This window comes from Crinia signifera, chromosome 8 (assembly GCF_055691185.1).
Source record: "Crinia signifera chromosome 8, ASM5569118v1, whole genome shotgun sequence".
Taxonomy (NCBI): Eukaryota; Metazoa; Chordata; class Amphibia; order Anura; family Myobatrachidae; genus Crinia; species Crinia signifera.
Genome location: NC_139224.1, coordinates 64,548,563 through 64,570,650, shown reverse-complemented (window position 1 = coordinate 64,570,650; position 22,088 = coordinate 64,548,563). Strand labels below are relative to the sequence as shown.

Here is a 22,088-nt window from a genome sequence, read left to right as displayed (position 1 = left end):
CTTATATAGATGAAAGGTATACTTTTATATATAGATATATACATATATATGTTACAAAAAAGAGGGAAGAAAAATAGGGATAGTAAATTTGGACAAGAAAGAAATAAAATGCCTAACATGCATATATAGACAAGAACCAATTTCAGATAGACCCCTATAGATCCAGGTCTCTGGAGAAATATATATTCATAAGAAACCAAAGGGAAGATAATTATAGATGTAGATATGTAGTTCGATGAGGACCTCCACTCTGACCAAGAGTCCTCAAAACTATACAATTATTTTACTACGATGATATTTTTTCTTAGTATAATTCCCGTACATCACCACCACCCAGATGGACCTCTGGTGTAATGTTGGTGACGGTTGTAAGTGTGTCATTAGGTATCTAATAATGTATACAGTCAGAGACAACAAAAGAAAAAGGAAAAGTAATACTAAAACTGAAAATAGTTGCTAATATAGACATATCAAGAATTGGATTGTCAGGCATATGTATGTAAGAACCCTTATGACCTTTAAACCTAAATGGTTTGTTTATATTTTACCTAGTATCTGTAAAAAACTTTATACATATTGCTTGATATAGTCCAAACATAGTGGGCATCATTGGTTGGACTGTCTTTTTAGTAGATCCACATATGTTTGAAATATTATTATTTGTAGCTGGACATATACCCCTACAGACCCGCCTTCACCCAGATGGACCTCTGGTGTGAAGGGAAAGTCTACAAGGGCCACATATCCAGGATTCAAATGTTATTAAGTTCGATGGTGTCGTTCAGGCCGTTAGGTACTAGGGAGCCCATACGGAAAATCCAATAGGCCTCCCGTCTGTTGAGGTGGCCAAAACGATTAACACCACGACTGGTCGTTTTAACATGCTTGATTCCTATAGCTGACATTCCCTCAAGGGTGCCCTTCTGGCAGGAGTGACAATGTTTGGAGAGTGGATGATTACGAATTCCACCAAGTATATTCCGTCTATGTTCCATAATTCTTATGTGTAGAGTGCGTGTAGTACGACCAATGTATTGTCTACTGCATTTACAAGAAATGAGGTAGACAACATAGGTTGTTTTGCAGTTTATAAATTCCTTAATATTAAATGATTCACCTGTTGTATTTGAGGTGAACTTTGTAGTTCTTCTCGGGCAGAGTTTGCAGACAGTGCAATTATGATTGCCACATCTATGGTGGCCTGGTGGTTTTTCTGGTAACCAATTTGTATTTTCATTCTTTATGTTTATGGTTTTATTTTGAAAATGACTTTGTGTCAATTTTCCTTTTAAATTATCTGCTTTGCGGAATGTCACCCGGTCTACAATGCCTGCCCCCTGATTAAGAAGTATATCCTGTCGCAGTATTTTGGAATTCTTGCTAATAATTGTTTTTATCTCTTTAGCATAACTGTTACACTGGGTAGTAAATGAACATGTTCTATTTTTCTCTGCATCCTTCGTGGTGGGGTTCGGATTAGCTTTGGCTTCCTGTAGGAGAATTTGTCTTGGGATTAGCTTAACTTCTGATATCTAAACTTCCACAGTACCCATGCAAGACCCTGGATAGCAAATATACCTAAGGGTCAACTGATCCGTATAAAGCGGAACTGCTCTACGAACGAAGCATTCGAGAGACAAGCAAACATCCTACTCAAGTCCTTTGAAGAACAAGGTTATCCCTCTGAAATTCTGTCCAAAGCCCTCACAGAAGTTAAGCTAATCCCAAGACAAATTCTCCTACAGGAAGCCAAAGCTAATCCGAACCCCACCACAAAGGATGCAGAGAAAAATAGAACATGTTAATTTACTACCCAGTATAACAGTTATGCTAAAGAGATAAAAACAATTATTAGCAAGAATTCCAAAATACTGCGACAGGATATACTTCTTAATCAGGGGGCAGGCATTGTAGACCGGGTGACATTCCGCAAAGCAGATAATTTAAAAGGAAAATTGACACAAAGTCATTTTCAAAATAAAACCATAAACATAAAGAATGAAAATACAAATTGGTTACCAGAAAAACCACCAGGCCACCATAGACCAATCATAATTGCACTGTCTGCAAACTCTGCCCGAGAAGAACTACAAAGTTCACCTCAAATACAACAGGTGAATCATTTAATATTAAGGAATTTATAAACTGCAAAACAACCTATGTTGTCTACCTCATTTCTTGTAAATGCAGTAGACAATACATTGGTCGTACTACACGCACTCTACACATAAGAATTATGGAACATAGACGGAATATACTGGGTGGAATTCGTAATCATCCACTCTCCAAACATTGTCACTCCTGCCAGAAGGGCACCCTTGAGGGAATGTCAGCTATAGGAATCGAGCATGTTAAAACGACCAGTCGTGGTGGTGATTGTTTTGGCCACCTCAACAGACGGGAGGCCTATTGGATTTTCCGTATGGGCTCCCTAGTACCTAACGGCCTGAACGACACCATCGAACTTAATAACATTTGAATCCTGGATATGGGGCCCTTGTAGACTTTCCCTTCACACCAGAGGTCCATCTGGGTGAAGGCGGGTCTGTAGGGGTATATGTCCAGCTACAAATAATAATATTTCAAACATATGGGGATCTACTAAAAAGACAGTCCAACCAATGATGCCCACTATGTTTGGACTATATCAAGCAATATGTATAAAGTTTTTTACAGATACTAGGTAAAATATAAACAAACCATTTAGGTTTAAAGGTCATAAGGGTTCTTACATACCTTTGCCTGACAATCCAATTCTTGATATGTCTATATTAGCAACTATTTTCAGTTTTAGTATTACTTTTCCTTTATCTTTTGTTGTCTCTGACAGTATACATTATTAGATACCTAACGACACACTTACAACCATCACCAACATTACACCAGAGGTCCATCTGGGTGGTGGGGATGTACGGGAGTTATACTAAGAAAAAATATCATCGTAGTAAAATAATTGTATAGTTTTGAGGACTCTTGGTCTGAGTGGAGGTCCTCATCGAACTACATATCTACATCTATAATTATCTTCCCTTTGGTTTCTTATGAATATATATTTCTCCAGAGACCCCGATCTATAGGGGTCTATCTGAAATTGATTCTTGTCTATATATGCATAAGTTAGGCATTTTATTTCTTTCTTGTCCAAATTTACTATCCCTATTTTTCTTCCCTCTTTTTTGTAACATATATATGTATATATATATATATAAAAGTATACCTTTCATCTATATAAGCTGGTGTAATTAAAAGAGTGTGCTGTTACATATGATAAATGTGACCTATGTCAGATCAACTATAAAGTCCTAAAGTACTGCGGACAACTATAGCGACTTGATGCCCTTTATTCTGACCAAAGGGCAGTTTTGCCCACAAACAAGATGGCCGATACAGGTATATATATGATAACAGGCCCATGGGATCTATTGACCCTTTCATGCGCTCTCCACAAATGGACAGGAGCACGGTCTCTGAAACTTTCAAACTAATATATGCAGACTATGAATGCCTGGAGACAATTGAATAAAGTCGAGCCGCTGAGTTTGCAATATCCCATAGCGAGGCTTGGAGCGCACTTCCCGATCTAGTCAATGCGGCTGAATAAGAGCGTGTCAATGCCAGTAAGAGACGTGGAACGCACATGGGGGCGGGAAATGCGCCCACAAGACATACCACTACATCGAGGCGTATAACGCAAGAAGGCATGATGCACCCACTAAGGGACGGGCCCCGGATTGGCCAGACCCGGCAAACCCCCGCAAGGATTGGTTGATCACACGCTGAGAGACGGCACCACAGCTGCTAAACAATCAAGAGATCTACAAACACTCCCTATTTAAACCAGCTTATACACATCATCTGAATATCTGATGAAGCCGCTGACACCTACACAGGAAGCGGAGAAACGCGTCATACAGCTTTTAAATACCCCCTCTACACTTTCTGGAGCTCCAGAACTGGATCCCTCATCTGCCTGTCAATTATCCAAAAAGCAAGTACTGGTTTACTTTTAAAATCGATTACTGCCTCAAATATAGCAGTAGGACAGCAGCAGCTTGGGACCCACAGGCTATAACTTTATAATTAACTACTATTTTTATTTTTTGCTCCTTTTTTTTTAATTTTTTTTGCATTTTAAATTTCTTATTTTTTCTTATTTTTGTCTGGCCAGACATCAGTTAATAAGAACTGCTATGGAGTCATCAAAATAAGTCTGTCCAGATATAATTGCCCTGTTTTTTTTTAACTATTGCAGCCTTTGATGTGTTTTGTATTTATCATTAACTTTTATCATATCCATATGTTATTTTAAATAATTGATTGCCACTGGCCAGTGCAATATATACATATAATAAATTCTCTATCTTATTCTATATACACTGTTTCTAGCACGTGTACCCCCCTTTTGACTACATTACTAGCTGTGTGCTGCATCATTGTCGGGTATCAAACGGTCCTCCCTGTCTGGCTTAATTTACACACTTGCGTGTGTGGTGTTGAACACACTGAACCTTAACGCTGTGGGGATAGTCATTTTAGAGGCTTTATTGGACAAGTGGGTCTGGCCAGCGGCATATGGGATCTTAGCAGTGTTCAGCTGTTCTGCTGACTGTTGGTTACTAGCTGAATTGATATATTTGGCTTACCAAATTAACATATTGGGGGAAATTGACTAAGATAAAAGTTGTCCAATGGGATGTGTTTTTTAAAGTGAGCCAGTGAGCTGTCCCAAAGAACCAGATCTTTTCACTGAGCGCTCATTCAAATCCCGCTCTCTTTAGTGAGTCACTTTGCCCATCTCTAGTTTGGAGCAGGGTGTCACGTTCTGTGAACCTGGTGAAGCACCAGCCGGAGTGTAGCGGAGGCTGGGTGCTTTGATGTAGGGCTGTTGCATGGACAACAGAGCAGAAGGAGACCAATGAGTAAAATTTAACCTTTAATAAAGGATTTTGATATACAGCAGTAATGATGATGATACAGTAATTATGACTGATGATAATAATGAAAGAACTGATGACAATGATAATATGAGCAATGATAATGATGAAGACAATGATGATATAACTGTAGATATTCGATGAAGGAATTGAAGACAATACTATAACTGAAGATATGGATGAAGAACTTGAAGACGATAATATAATTGAATATATTGATGAAGAACTTGAGGACGATAATTTAATTGAATATATTGATGAAGAACTTGAAGACAATAATATGACTGAAGATATTCATGAAGAACTTGAAATTGATAAAGCCAATAAGAAAAGGATTTGCTGAATGAGGTCGTGGCTGCAGGAGGACAAGGGGTACTGGGCCACAGATGATAACCGTCGGGATGAAGGAGAAAGGATCACACCTTTTAGGATGTTAGCCCTAATGGTTATTAAATCCCAATAGGAGGCAATGGAGAATCTGTGGTAGTACTTGGTAATAGCAGTGGACGACCAGCAGGAGCGGGAGGATGGGAAGGCTTCACCGGAGGACTGGGAGTCAGGCTGTAGCTGTGAGAAGCTGCAGGAATTGCCGACGATGCACAGCGAGATGCTATGTATTGGACAACATTGTACTGACTGCCGGTCTGGCCGGCTAGTCAGTATTTAAGTGCTGAGCTAAAATGTAATTGGCCGCAGGATTAACATCACGGCTGGAGCTGTGAAGTATAGGCTCTGGGGACCAACAAGATGGCCGCCGCCCGTGTGGCGACACAAACCAGCCGTCGAGGAATACTACGCGGAGGCGCTGCAGCCGGCGCTTCCTGACCTGAGGCCTAGAAGGACGTGGACACCATCATGGTGGATTCTGCCTCAAGCTGCCTGGAGCCAGAACGCCAAGACACTGCACACCAGAACCAACACCCGGCGAAGGGACATGGACCATGGTGGGCGACACAGCAGGTCGGCGCCGGCACCAGAAGTGGAGGTGAGCGCCAGGGTAGAGGGCATAGCGCCAGGGTACAGCAGGTCAGAGACAGCACAGGGAGCGAGGGTAGCTGCTATGGTGGTCGTAACACAGGGAAGGGAAAGGGGGACATGATAGAAACTTTCAAATATATCAAGGGTTTTACCAAAGTACAGGAGGAAGACATTTTTTACAGGAAGAGAAGCAACAGAACACGAGGACTTGCACTGAAAATAGAGGAAGGAAGATTCAGGTGACATTTTCGAAAAAAATTACTCCACAGAAAGGGAAGTGGATAAGTAGATAGCCTCCCATCAGAGGTGGTAGAAGCAAATACAGTAGAGCAATTTAAACATGCTTGGGATAAGCATAGGTTTGAGGTAACATGTTTAAAAAAGGGGCAGACTAGATGGGCCAAGTGGTTCTTATCTGCCATCAAATTCTATGTTTCTATGTAATACAGCATTCTAGTAACAGATATATAATCCAAGAAGCATCTTAGTGACAAATCTACAATGAAAGTGTTTTTTTATGACTGATGTACAATCTATGGAATATCTTCTATACAATAAAGAGACCATTTATATGACTACTACTCAAAGCAACATGTGAAGTAAAACCAGACATAGGGACCTGGTTGAAATAAAAACCTTGAACCCAACACGCAGAGGCAGCCATGCTAACAACCAAGCTGCCAGGAGACTGTTGCTGTGATACTTTACTACTAATCAGTGACAACCATGCATGGCAATGCTGAGAGACAGGCAATTCTGTGTGTGTTTATTATAAAACAGAAGCATACTGCCAGAATCATCCTCTGTCTGCTTTTGGCTGTACAGTGTAGCCTTAAAGCGTAAGTAGCATACGTGGAGTGTGCAATATGTTTCCGGATCCACAAAAGTATTATATTTACAAAGTGAGCATTACATTTTTTCAATGTATTCGCCAGAGCAGTCTGTGCTAAGTTGCATGTGCTCAAATCTATAGGGCCAGATTAAGGTCTGTGGGGGCCCTGGACAACAAAATTGTGGTGCCCCCCCAGGATGGAGGCAAGTGGTATCTGGGCCAGACAACTGGGGTCTGTGCAGTGCTGTTCGCAGCGGGATCCATGCAGCACCTGGGAGGAAGCGGGGTCCTTGTGGCGGATGGGCAGTCAGCGGCGGAGTCCCTGCGGCGGATGGGAACTAGTAGTGCTACTAGTTCCCATCTGCTGCAGGGACCCCACCACTGACTTCCCATCCGCCGCAGGGACCCCGCCGCTGGCTGCCCAGCTGCAAGGACGTCCTGTCCGCCCCGTGCTGCCCGACCCCGAAGCCGGCCACCCACCAGCCACTGCCTCAGCAGTGCTGGTGTGGGGGCCCCTGATATGTGGGGGTCCTAGGTCGACCGCCCCTGTCGCCCTGTGGTTAATCCGGCCCTAGTCTTCTACATGCTAGATGTAGGTCTCCACTTCCGTTTCTGGTGAGTGAAAGAACCCCATGCACCTTGCACTTGATTTGTAGAAACACAATGAAATCGCAGGGAGCATTGTCTGATCTGAACAGCAGATGTCCAAGCTGGCGTTGGCAATGTGGGCAGGTGCATTGTCATGATGGAGAGGGACAACAAGAGTGTGAGTTTTTGAAAGATACCTGGAAATGGCTTCCAGAACTTGTGGCAGGCAGTGTTAGTGTACCATTCCAAAGTGACGTTGTGCTGCTACACATACCGTACTTGGCCACACCCAATCCATTTTTTTATGCAACGCACTTTTCACATAGACAAAAAAGATATTCTGATATGTTTAACACTAGAATTTTTTTTTTCAAAAATTACAAAAATTTGAGTTGATGGGCCAGATGCACTAAGCTTCAAAAGTGATAAAATGGAGAGTGATAAACTGGCAGCCAATCAGCTCATATTTTGCATGTAGCAGACTGTGTTTGAAAAATGTCAGGCAGGAGCTTATTAGTTGGTTGTTTATCACTCTCCATTTTATCACTTTTGTAGCTTAGTGCATCTGGCCCAATATCTAATTATTATTTGGAGTGTTTGAAAGGCATAGTACCGCTGAAACTAGCAAAATAAGAAACCAAATTCTGATTATTTATATATTAACAAAATGTATGGAACGTCAGCAAGAGTAGATTTTTTTCTCTTCTATTTTATAGGAAAAAAGGTCACTGTAAATGTTGACTACCAAGTGTTTACGACACACCTATACTTGACAGCAGGATGTGTATCCAGTGGGTGCGAAGGAGTAGAGAAGCTGAAGAAACTCAGTGTAAGTCTGTTCTGAACATACAATACACATGTTTTTCTGCCAAATTATATTGCTCAGCTAAGACACTTTTCTATTGATTCTACAGGAGAAAAATGAGTTAGGCTGTGTCATCCTTGGTCCAACATGTACCTATGCCACTTACCAGATTCTCTCGTGAGTATGCTAAAGTAACATTCTGTACATCTTGAATTTACAATTCACAACACTTTAAATACGTAGTGTAGCTGATACCACTTCTACACATTGGTGGGATCTCTGACAAAGGGGTATATTCAATGTAGCCAGCGATGGGGGATTTTATGGTGGGGATGGCTTGTTTTCAGTGAGGATCACCGAAAACAAGCAATCCTCACCGTTTAGCCCCCTCGCCAGCCGCTCGCCCTATTCCATGTCCTCTGTCCGAGGACGACGAACATTCCCCCGAATGGCGAGGTTCGCCGCTAATACAGTGAGCCCGCTGCATATAGCCACGAGCCTCACCGTTTTGATGGCCGCACTCGCCGTTTCCACCTCGCTTTTTAGAAACAGCGTTGTAGAAACTGTGAGTGTAGAGGGTGGGTTGAATACTGAGGGTGGGCTATGATGGCGAGTAATAGGCACAGCTCGCCATCATAGCTCACCAAAATGGCATTGAATATAACCCAAAGTAATTGCTATTGGTTCCCTATTTATTTATTATGGTGACACATTGTTGCTGATGGTTTCTAAACTTTATTAGTCACAGTGACTGGATTTTTATCTTACTAATGCCAAGCAAACATACATGATCAAATAAAATACCACTCAAACTGACAGACATTTTAACTGACAGTGCAAATATCTGGTATTCCACCACCAAGGGATCCTTCCCACATGAAGGGAACATGTCCTTCTTTTTGCTGCAGTAGGGCATACACTGAAAATACTGAATTTGGGGGACATACTTGACAATCCGCCATCTCCAACCAATTGATACTTATGTGTAATTGGCATTACGGCATGTGGCTTTATGTGTAATGGATATTACAAAGTCCGCTAAAATGTGAAATGGGTATTACAGTGTGTGGTACAGGTTGAGTATCCCTTATGCTAAAAGCACTACTGAGGACTTGATATGTAACTGCCACTAAATATGTGAGACAATGATTGCTTGTCATTCAAATTCAGTATCTGATATTACACAAACTTTGTTTCATGTTTTGAAACCTTGTTTTATGCACAAATAAAATATATGGTACTTGTTTAGTTTCACAGCGGACGATCTGATGCGATTTTTTACCTGTTCATAACACCACTATCCACTACGCATGAAGTTGATTTTATATAGTGTGGCAAGCCCGAAGCATGGTGAGCGGATGCGGATTACTGCGCTCGCCACACTATATAAAATCAACTCCATACGTAGTGGATATTGGGGTTATGAACAGGTAATAAATTGCATCGACCAATATATTTGTGTGTATTTCATGTATTTGATGTGTTTGTTCAACATAAATGCAAGATACTTCAAGATACATAATTGGAATATAAAAATATTCTGAAATACGGAATAATCTGTTATCCAAAATTCTTCCGGTCCCGAGCGTTTTGGATAAGGGTACTCAACAAGTATGTTAGGCCGTGCCCCCTTTTCACCATGCAAGAGCCCCCCCCCACAACAAATTGGGGGTTCACAAAACCTGCCCTTGCTCCAGGCACCGTGGCACCTAGCTACACCACTGGCTACAGTTCTGCTGTTGTGTCTTATTTGTTGAAAGAAAGTTGTTTTAAGGAAATGCACGAATTATGGAAATAAAACTTTTAGGTTTTTCGATTGTTCCAAGCATGGGAAAAGTTAACATTTTTTTAAAAATAGTCCGGGTTGTAATGAGAGACGATTTTAGCAATTCTGAAAAGTGGCTCAAATTTGGGCACTAGAATTTGAGACTTTTCCCAGAATTGTAATAGCGTGCAACTTTTTCATGCTGTTTGCAAATCTGATGGTGTTTAGACCAGGAAGTGTCCGATATATTTGGACCAATCGGAATGTGATATATATAGTATAACAGTTGCAGGCCAGTTAGTAATGGGTGCCGACTTAGCAAGTCTCACTCAAAACAGCTCTATAAAGTCTGATATAATAAGAGATGGTTTGTTTGGGGGAGTTTTAATGTTTTAATGTTTAAAATACATTTCAGGTACAAAGAGCACATTTGTAATATATAAATATTTAAAAAATTATTTTTAATCTTAAAAATGCAGTATGATTTGTCAAAATAGATCTGTACGTGTCATTTTTCTGTTTTTTTATGTTAAAGGATGCTAACTAGATGCACACGCAGCTTTTGATGATTAAAGTGCTATACAGCATGCCTATATTCTGTATGTAATTGTGACTATTTACATAAAAAATGTTCTGGTACAGTATTTCACCCAAACATTGCAACATTATTTGGTATGCACATACAGTCGTATATAGTGATATCTATATTTTGTGTGTAATTGCGACTATATGTGCATATCAAATCATTTTACTTGGTGTGGCTTTGAAATACTGTATCAGAACATTTTTTTTAAGCAAATACATAAAAAAGTTGAAAAAGCAAAGGAAAAAACTTGATCTGACCATTTGAACCTGACAAACTTTTGTATCTGTCAAACTTAAGCATGTCGACCTTCTGACCATAGCAACCTCTGTACCTGTTCACCTAATGCATATAGATCATATGGGGCAACTGTTTGACTGTCAACCGATCGACTGGAATCCATACCACTTAACCCCTTCACGACATATGACGTATATATACGTCATATGGCCGTTGCGGGGGAATCAAGCCAGCTCACGGAGTGAGCTGGCTTGAAAGAGAGCAGGTAATGGCTGTATATTACAGCCAGGTCCCTGCTCTCACGGCCACGAGCGGCGAGTTCGCCGATCGTGGCCGTTTAACCCTTTAAGCACCGCGGGCAAAGCGCCCGCAGTGCTTAAATAGCTGATCGGAGGGGGGGCGCCCCCCTCCGGCGCCGATCGGGGCCCCCCGCAGCGAGATCGGAGGGTGCCGATCGGTTGCCATGGTAGCCAGGGGTCTAATGTAGACCCCTGTGCTGGCCGTATATGCATACCTATTACATCCTGCCTCAGGCAGGATGTAATAGGAAGTGCATAAAATCACTACGTTCAGCCATAGAGCTCTATGGCTGAACCTAGTACAGGCGATCGCGCCCCCTAGTGGTCAAGTACACTAGGGGGCCTTGTAGTAAAAGTAAAAAAAAAAAAATAAATAAAGTTTAAAAATAAAAAAAAATAAAAAAATATTAAAAGTTCAAATCACCCCCCTTTCCCCATTTCCCAAATAAAAATAAAAAATAAATAAAAAAAATAAACATATTTGGTATCGCCGCGTTCCTAAAAGTCCGATCTATTAAAATATAACATTAGTTATCCCGCACGGTTAAAGGCGTAAACGGAAAATAATCCCCAACGCCAAAACTACGTTTTTTGGTCGCATCGCGTACCCAAAAAAAAATAACTAAAAGAGATCAGAAAGTCGCCCATATCCCATAATGGTATTAATTAAAAAGTACACTTCAGCCCGCAAAAAATGAGCCCTCACCCAGGTCCGTAGGTGGAAAAATAAAAAAGTTATAAGCCGCAGAACATGGCGACGCAACGCAAATTAGAAAAACCGTAAAAGTTGCGATTTTTTTTTTTAGTGGTAAAACATAACGAAAACTATATAAGTTTGGTATCGCCAGAATCGTAACGACCCATAGAATAAAGATAACCCATCATTTTAAACGAACTATGAACTCCAAAAAAAACCGTAACCAGCGCAAAATTGTGCAATGGCGTTTTTTTTTTTTTTTACCCCACATTGAATTATTTCCTGATTCCCCAGAATATTATACGGTATAGTAAATGGTACCATTACAAAGTACAACTTGTCCCGCAAAAAAAAAGCCCTCATGTGTCTATATAGCCGGAAAATTAAAAAAGTTACGCTTATTTGAACGCAAGGAGGAAAAAAAAAAAAAAAATTACCTTAAAAGGCAATGTCGTGAAGGGGTTAATGGTGAAAAATGTATATAACATATAACTTTGAAAGAGAAAATGGGCCCCTCTCAGCTGTGGGCCCCATGTGCACCGCTAGCATGCGAGCAGGACATGTCTACCAACAATTCCAGGAATCTGTAAAACAGTGTGGTCCTACCAAATTTTGGAACATTAATATAAATATTTTAATAGCAATATTTATATACATTGATATCTTGATGTTTATCATAGATATTTAGGAAGAGAAAATGAAACATGCTAGTTTGCCTGTAAAATAAGATTTGTATATGTAATGAGTATTTGCACAGTGGAGATGGTAATTAGTAATATCATTAAAAAAAATATGCAGATTTCCTTTTTATTTCTCCTAACAGGTTGAAAGACACATTTGGGGTACCACTCATTTCAGCTGGAAGCTTTGGACTGTCATGTGATTATAAGAAATTTTTAGCACGCATTTTAATTCCAGCCAGAAAGATAACATATTTCTTTAATAAGTTCTGGAAATTTAATGAGCACTCAATCAAACCTGTGTGGAATTCTGTATATATTTACAAACGAGAGAACCACTCGGAATCCTGTTACTGGTAAGAAAGAATGTAAACAGGGAAGCATATGTTTATGTATGAGATACAAAAAAAACACAATCCCATCATGATATAAATATTTAAATGTGTGTCAGGCCTCCTATTTATTGGTATGAATATGTATATTCGGTGGAACCAGGAAGTTTCAATAGGGTGTACAGTGGAATATGGAGTTTTGTTCACAGAGAATACTCTTAACCAGGCGTGGAGATTTGTTGGAATTCGATAAGGTAACAGTGGTACACACAGTGATAGAGAATAGCATTAAAGCATGAAATATACGTTGGGAATTGGTCTCATCCTAAAGGGGCTAAAGAGACAATTAAGACCGGCTTGTATCGGGCCAAATTCAACCCCAGCCACGATGTTTGGGGTTTGCGTATGAGTTTTCACCGAATTATTTCCGAAGGAGAGAGAAGTAATTTGATGGTCGGCGACCATCAAAAGATTTCTCTTTCCTTTGGCCGCATCCCCACATATCTTGCAGAGGGGACACAGATAGCATTGGTGGCGCCGGGGGGAGGGTGCTGGTATTTGTCGGGGCGATAATGAACTTTGCAGGGCTGCGCATGTACTGTCACATCTTCCTTCCAGGGTCACAGCACAGAGAAGGAGACAGCACTGGAACCAGGGCCAGTGCAAGGTTTCATAGCACCCCAGGCGAGTCACTCCACGGGGGGTGGGGGGGCGTGGAGAGTTGCGGCCGCCGCCGAGTCGCTCCATCATGTGTAGTAGGATAGGAGGGGAGAAGACCGCTCACCCACTCCACCGCTCCACAGGGGGGGGGGAGAGTTACGGCCCCTGCCGAGTCGCTCCCCGGGGGGGGAGTTGAGTTGGGGGGATAGACCGCTCACCCACTCCACAGCAACCTGGTAATCCGACCCTGGGAAAAAGCAGTGTTTTACGTGGATCAGAGCTGGGTTGCTTAGCGGTCTCTGAACAGGAACCCCAGTTCGGGCAAACCAGATCCTGTTCAATGCTAGGGAGGAGGCAACAGCGTTGCAGCCTCCCCCTCCTCCCCCTGCCACGCAAGATGCACCGCTGCTCCTCCCCACCCCCTACATTTGTAAGACCGATATGATTCTATAACTGTTGTCTTTTAATGTTTAGGGTGGTATTCAAAGTCAGGCACTATTTCCAACAGGGGAAATAGTACCTGCCGCCTATTCAATACTGCCATTTCTGAAAGCGTTGGAAGTGGATTTTGACAAAATAGATCCGTCTTTTACATAAACATCCATTCGCAGCCTGCAGGGTAACACCCACATCATTCGATGATTGGCGACCACCGAATGATGTGGAACGTGCACACAGATTTGTTCAGAGCAACCTTAGATCTGCATGCACATTCAGTGGGTGGGCAGCTGACATCGCCCATTACCATGAGAACGCTCAGCAATTTCATGGGAATGCCCATAAAATGCTGGGTGTATGGTAATGCCAACCCCCCCCCCCCCCATTCACAAGGATGGGTGCGTGCACCAAGCGAACAGTTTGTTCGTAGTGGAAGCACCCACCCAGTGCTTGCACATGCGCAATAATGCGCATGCGCAAAGCGAAAATATTGGCCCATGGGAAAGCACATGGCTTGCGCACGGACCAGAAGAAAGTCCTTAGCACAGAGAGATTTCACCATCTCTTGATGTCATTATGGTGCAGGTGTACAGTATTAAGCCTGGTGAAGTGATAAAGTGATAACTGCGATAATGCACCAGCCAAACAGGTCCTTAATGTCAGGTTACAGTCGAAGTTTGAAAAATGACAGGAGCTGACTGGCTGGTGCATTATCACCTTTCACTTTATCACCACTTTATCACTTCACCAGGCATAATACATATTTCCCTATGTCTGCTAGCTTTGGGGGAAAAAACTACAGAGAGACCAGTGCATGTGCTTTTGTGTACCATACAGTATGTATTTTTTCAGTTGTACTCCTGACATAACTATGTACTGTACTTTCTGGCTGGCCATGCCTCTTTTGAACGCTGCCACTTAATTTTGTAATTTACCATGGTATTCCATGGTGAGTCCTTTATCGTCCAGTCCAATACAAATATTTTAAGTTAAACAGATTTGAAATAGTTCTGTACAACTAAAGAAAAAAGCCTGGGCCTGTCAGTCACATTAGCCAACTTAAGCAAGATCCTCCCAAGGAGTACTCTAGGGAGCAAGGCTGCTACTAGAAAAGTGTGGGCCACACTTGCTGAAGCACTGGTAGCCTCGAAGAGGTGACATGCTTGATAATTAAAGTTCACGTTGGTGGCGATTGTTCCTAATCCCAGCCATCCTCGGGTCCTCTTATGCCTCTCTTAGCAGCATTAAATTTACAGAAGTCATCTCCAGTCCTCAGTCACGCTGCTCCTCAGTCTGGAGCCCTGCACCTGTGGCACCAAAAGGAGACAGGGGCAGATAACAGCAGGCAGTATTAGAAAATCAGGCCCTCTTGTCTAGTTCTAGTTTGTTTCTATGGGCAGTCGGGAGTGAAGATGCAGGTGCTGGAGGGAGGCTGGGGACAGATATCAGTGGGCGGAATGAGCACCATGGCCCTTCCCTCTCTGTCAGAGTGGCCTGGCCCGGGAAAGCTGTACCCATCAGTACCCCTTTGATGGTGGCCCTGCTAGACAGACTATCCCAGTTGGGTAGGATGGGGGTTGGGTACCTTCAATTTTTAATACAATGACATTTTGCTGTGATTGCTGGCTATGCATCATTAGTGACATAGTTGTCTACTCTCCCTCATCCAACAGGAGACTCCCAGTTCACTGTGGAGTCTCCCACTGCCTCACATTTCCCTGCAACATGATGGAGCAAGCTCTAACACCAGTCACAAGCCCTACACCTAAGCTCACTGCTTCACCCACCCCAGGTATGGGAGGGCCATATCAGTTGCTGTTTGGGACTGTGTACTCATTGCTGACAGTCACAGCTTTCTACTCTGCACATAGAGGCTGTGGATCCTAATTCTGCTTACTCAGTGTGCTGCTTCCCTGGCTGCCTGACAGAATGTACTACAATGCTGCTCCCTGTGCTGATACAGAGTTACTGAACTGATCTTCATGTACAGTATTGTATCACCCATCCCCATGTGCTGCTCCATGCACTGCTCTTCTGTCTCCTCAAAGCAGTATGGACCTACTGCTGGTAAGGCAGCAGTGCAAATCTCTTACTATGACTGTGTAGGGACCTTGCAGGCCAGTGACACCCCAAGCACTTTTATAAGTTGTTTTAATACTGTGGAAGGTGTTCTGCAGGGCCGGTGTGCTTTGTGCATATTTCCATGGTGGCAGAAGCATAGTGCCTGATGGACCACTGCTGGTTACTCTATGATGGGTGCTGGCGGTGTTCTCCTTACAGGTAGACTGAAAGCCTTCTATGTATTGTTTACCACTAGCAGGCAATTTTGGTTGTGGCAACTGAAATACTTAGAGTACTCTGCGCCCTCAAACCCAGAAAGCTGCCTCCGAGTGAGAGGAAGAGACATACATCTCTTTGCTTATCTTAAAATATCCCCCCCCCCCCCCAAACCTCTCCTCTCTGCGCAAAATGTCATCCACACCCATCAATTGCAATACTTTCTTTGTGCAGCACCCAGCCTATGAAATGCCCTTCCATGCACAATAAGACTCTCCTCTAGCCCCAAACTTTCAAGCGTTCCCTGAAAACTCACCTCTTCAGGCAAGCCTATCATAGTCCAGAACCCCCACATAACTTCCAGTAGCATCTATACTTTATCTAATGGCATCCCATCAGGACTGTATTGTAATCTGCTGGGACTGCCATGCTATAGATTGCTATTCTTGTGTATCAATCCTATTATCCCTATAAATTGTAAGCCTGCGAGCAGGGCCCTCCTACCTCTATGTCTGTCTGTTACTACCCAGTTTGTTTTATCACTTTTGTTTCTAATTGTAAGGCGCAACTGAATATGCTGCGCTGTATAAGAAACTGTTCATAAATAAATAATAAATGAGAGATCTGTTAGTGCCAGCACACATACACTCCAGAACAGCACTGAGCAGGTTTTGGTACATTATGCAGGAGTAACCAGAACGCGTACTGCCGACGGGGACAGATCATGGTACCCAACTTATGCAGCATGTTTTACATTATTTTTTGTTTATTTAGTTGGAACATGACCAAATTCTTTCTACCACAATCTATGACATTCTGCTGCAATCTATGATCTCCATGCAACTTATTTTTAAAAGTAGGCCACTATAGTGAATAGCATCATTCCTGCCCTTTTTCCTGCCTACTTCTTGGGGTAACCAGGGGGTGAGCACATTGTGCAGAAGAGTGGTAACTAATCAGATTCTACTGCTTATTTATTGGCACCTTCTAGAAGATAATAGATATAATTTGATTGGTTGCTATGGACAATATCCCATCTTTAATAGAACTCCCATCTTAGCTAAAAACTTCCCTTGATAATACAGTAAGTTAATTATAGTTTTTTATAGGCTAAAGATACAGGAAAGAAAAATCAAATGCTGATAAACTGTCTTCAGCCACATTTCCTCTTCCCGGTAAAGTATTTTGAATTAAATAGAATCAATAATGTATCATTTTTTTCATGACAGGTACATTAATGCATTAGAGCCTACTGTATCCTACTTCACCGACGCCCTGAGCTTCAGAGAAGTTTTGAAAGAAAATGATCTGAAAAAGGTCATAGAAAGCTCGAATCGAAAAAGCAATGGTATGAATTAAAAATCTATATACTAAATAATTTAAGTAATATTAGAAAATGATACATGCATTATACAAAGTTTAAAAGTATAAGTATAATTTAATATGTAGATCTACTTTTTGAAGTGGCAGGCAATCCCCCTCTAACAGCCCCTATCAAAGAGCTATGAAATGTACAAAAGGAATACAGAGCAAACTGACATAGATCAACTAAAGCTTGTGAGGAGAGCATTGTAGGGGCGCCCTCTCCTGGGGTGGATGGGCACTTCAAAAACACACAGCAGCCATAAAAGTCCAGGGTTTTGAGGCAATCTAGCTGTTGATAGTTTTATTGTGCAGCACATTAAATAAAACATAAGAATAAATCCGAGTTAATTTTGTCACAAACTAAACATAATAGATTCCCTCTATCAGGGTGGTAGGACATTATTATCCTACCACACACACTGGCATATGTGCAGTGCTTCTACTCAGTAAATCAGTGTCTCATAACACACTAGCCTAAATTGCCGGGTTGGGCCCCGTAACAACCCACGACTAGCGCTGGTGTAAAAGGTTCCCAGGCCAAAATCCAGGGAAATTTTGCCAGGGTTCCCGGGTTTAACCCCGGGTCCTGGCCGGTGTGAAAGGGGTAGGGGTACTAATCCGTGTTGCTGGTCCAAGGTGCAGGCGATCAGGTCCGGGATCCACAGATGACAGGACAGGCGGCGGATGAAGATGATGCAGCTCTGTGGCGCCCTCACTGCAGCTGGAGAGCTGCATCATCTGCGCCCGCCATCTGACCTGTCATCTGTGACCACCGCCTGTAAGGTTACTCGACCTGCACCAAGGATCAGCAACCCGGGGTAAGTACTGTCCACCGCCTCCGCCACCATCCCACCTCCTGCCCACTTCCCACACCAGAAAGTGTAGGGACTTTTCTGGTATGAAAGGGGCCAACCTGGGGATGCCCCGGCATGATCCCTGGGCCGTTTTCCCGGGTGGGTCCCTGCATTTTCTGGTGGGAAAGGGGTATTATTAGACTGCTCTCAGACAGAATGCCTAAAAGCCTAAAATGAGCCTCATGGATGGAGCCCTCCTTTATCTCTCACATCAACACCCTAGGAACCCTTATCCAGCTTTTGCCAAAATCTCTCAGTAGAGCAATCAAAAACATCTTCTCAGGTTTTTAAAATACATAGGCCAAAAGCCTGGGACAAACATGTCTCCCATTCGTCACTTTACCAGTGCTTCTATTACAGAATCCCCACTTTCTTTCTACTGTGGGGCAAAACAACAACAGCCACCAAACAATATACATGAAACAAAGCTACTGCATTGGGCAGCTGTTTCCACAGTCTGTGCTGTAGCGCTTTACTGAAAATGTAAAGTTCCTCTATCAACAATTTGGGTGATGCCTTTACTCTTGGTTATGTTTCTGAACTATTGTCTGATTCCCTCACCTACAAAACCCCTCTTACCTTCCTCAGTCTGCTACTTTCCTCAGACTTGACCACTCACTATGTGACTCTTCAATTACCGCCAACTCCATAATGTTTTACATTTCTTTAGACATTGATTCCTGTTGGGCTTCTGGTTTAGTTTAACCTTAACCCCTGGATCAGTGATTATGTCATGTTTACCAGCTATGAGGGGTATTCAATGTTCTGATTCCACGGAAAAATAACAAAAAAGCATCCTTTTTCTGCACAGACTAGATGGTATTCACATTCCATATATTTAATGTTTTTTGAAAAAAATCAAATAATTGGAAAAGATGTGGATCCGTGAATCCACGTCTTTTCCCACGGAAACGAGTGCTAATTCGAAAATTTTGCAGCTGTTTCTTCGACTGCACATTATGCCTTTTCAATCAGCCAAATCTGCAAACACAAATTCCGGCCGTTTTCCTAGCAAAAATGGCCGGGATTGTTTTAGTGAAATTCCCTTATTTCCATAAAAATCTGAAATAATGGGAGCATTGAATACCCCCCTTAGTCTTTTAACAAAACTCTGTTTATTATGACAAATAATTTTGCCTCCTGCAGTTAGACAGTTTAGAGGGTTTTAACAATTGTTACTTTGGGAACTGTTACTGAATAGACTAGGGTGGCTGACATAGCTGCTCTATCCTTCCACGGTTATGTAAGATTTGCATGGTGGATCTGTAATGGCTTTCATTTACCAGGCTGATACACTTTATAATTTTTCAGGATTTCAAAGGGCCCTTACCACTTAATAAAAAGATTATTTTTACTATGTGTGCTAAAACAAGCACTCTGTACTCAGAGAAACACTTGCTGCTGAGCCTGTTGGGCCTGTTCCTATGCTCCCTCACTATCGGTATTACCATAGCAATAATTCCTATTTAATTATCAAAATCATCATAATTATCAAAATCTTTGTTTTAATGTGGAAGTGAAAATTTATTGACAATATTAACTTTTCACATGAATTTAGCAAATATTTGTTTTGTTGTTGTGGTTTTGGATTTGTCCATTGGACTGGGAATGTGTCAATTGGGGGGGGGGGCATCAGTCCCTGCCCCAGTGGAGCTTAAAATCTATATTCCCTACCACATGTACACACACACACACAGACATTCTAGTGTTTATTTTGTTGGGAGCCAATTAGCCTACCAGTATATTTTTCGATTGTGGGAGGAAACCGGAGTACCCGGAGGAAACCCACACAAGTACGGGGAGAATACAGAAACTCTGCACAGTTAGGGCCATGGTGGGAATCAAACCCATGACCTCAGCGCTGTGAGGCAGTAATGATAACTATTACACCGTCCGTGCTGCCCCAAGTAGTTATAAATGCCATTTTTATCAAAGGATATAAAAATCAGTAAATGCATATGCAATGCAATCTGGGTGGTATTTACCACCCAGGATGCGCAGGGTGACGGTGGGTCTGCACATGCACGGCCAGCGCTGAAAGCCCCACTGACTGCATTGCCGGTCTGGGGCCCATAGGCTACAATGGGCTACTGCCATTTCAGACTGGCATTAGCCCAGGGACCTACTGTGATGTTGACAATGAAGGAATATGTCTGAGATAGACAAGGGCAGAACACAGGCAGGCTTTTGGGGCACACTTTTTAGTAATAGTAAAAACCACTGAGATGTTGCCTGATATTGATACATCGGTCATCATCGCAACCTCCATAGAAACCTATGGGGGATGCGGCACAGATTCCTGCTTTGGTCCTTCCTGATAAATTAGAGGGATACTTAATATTTGTGGCTAACTCCCGAAAACAGCTGTTTTCGCTGCAAATATTTAATAGTAAATGGGCCCCTTAATAAGAAGTAAACATTTTCTCCAACAATTGTGTATTAGTGAAGTAAATGTTTCATAGTAAATGAGGTTGTTGACTAATTTCAGAAAAACAGAATATATGGAGGTGAGGGGGGTATCCGTGCGCACTATTTTTCCTGCGGAGATATGTGCAGCCCTCTGTTGCCAATTAAGAGTGACACCAACTCTTGGATATACAATTTGGAATGGGGAGATAGGTCAACAGGTTTAGGCGCACATAGCCCGGAGTGGATATGTGAATGATCTGGACTCACAGTGGGGAGTATTTGACCAGAATGAAGATTTATTTAAACATACAATTCACAAGTAAAATTCACAGATAAAAAGTGCAAATGCAAATGGATACACAAAAGTGCAAGTGCAGCAGCAGTACAAGATTCAAAGTGACAATGCATATATATTCAAAAGTGCATGTACAATGAATAGGACGGGGCAATCTGATACTTTTATCTCACCATTCCAGGGTGGTGCGGTGGGCTGGGTGCTATTAGATGGTAAATCCCGGGTAGCAGGAATGAAGCACCACCGCACAGGCTTTGGATGGTGATAAGTAGATGTTACAGCAGAGTCCTCCCGTCAGAGTGTTGGCATCCTCATAACATGTTTCGGAATCTGGTTCCTTCTTCAGATGTGGATGCCAACACACTGAAGTCAGGGGTTTTTATACCATGTGGGATGAGGTGATTTGATTCACCTGTGTCCCACACCTCCGTTTTCAGGAAGTGACATTTTTTTTTTTTTTTTTTTGGTGCACTGAGGAATCTCCTCCTCCGTATGCATCACATAACAAACACTCACAGTGTAGTTCCGCCTGGTGGCAGACACTGCGAGTGTAATCACATGTAATATGGTTACACACAGTCTATAGCGCTGCCGGACCGGAAGTTCCAACCCGGAAGTGACGTTTGCGTGTCGCAGCGCTTCCTGGATGCGTTCCCCTGCGTCTTTTACAGGATCCAAAACATCCAAATTTTCACAGGTTTTTTTCCCATATTTCGTTATGGCGATTCAGGTTGCTTGTATAACAGGGATCATTCAGTTATATGAGGACTCTTCTTAAGGGAATCTCTATGGTCCTTTACTTGAGTCCCAAATCTCCATTTTGGAAACTGGCAATCCAGCAGAAAGCGCAATGGAATATCCTATATGGCCACATCTAAAGCTAAGCCCTACTTCATTCAGGCTAAGTCCATCCCTGATGTGACCATATTTCATATAAGGATCCACCAAGTGTCATGTGAAATGAGAAGATAAAAATAAATAGATTAAAAATACAGAATAAAAGATATAAAATACACATTAATCTAAAAACCACTTTAACTCAAAATCTATGTTTAGT

General features: G+C 42.2%; 1 protein-coding gene across 1 annotated transcript in view; it reads left to right on the top strand.

Annotated features, from left to right (window-relative positions):
* The window catches only part of GUCY2C (guanylate cyclase 2C), a 140,049-nt gene that overhangs the window by 25,551 nt on the left and 92,410 nt on the right, over positions 1-22,088 (top strand). The window contains exons 4-7 of the mRNA XM_083158185.1: positions 8,049-8,161; positions 8,247-8,314; positions 12,545-12,757; positions 17,338-17,456. Coding sequence (XP_083014311.1) covers positions 8,049-8,161; positions 8,247-8,314; positions 12,545-12,757; positions 17,338-17,456 — 513 coding nt within the window. The remainder of the gene's footprint in view (positions 1-8,048; positions 8,162-8,246; positions 8,315-12,544; positions 12,758-17,337; positions 17,457-22,088) is intronic.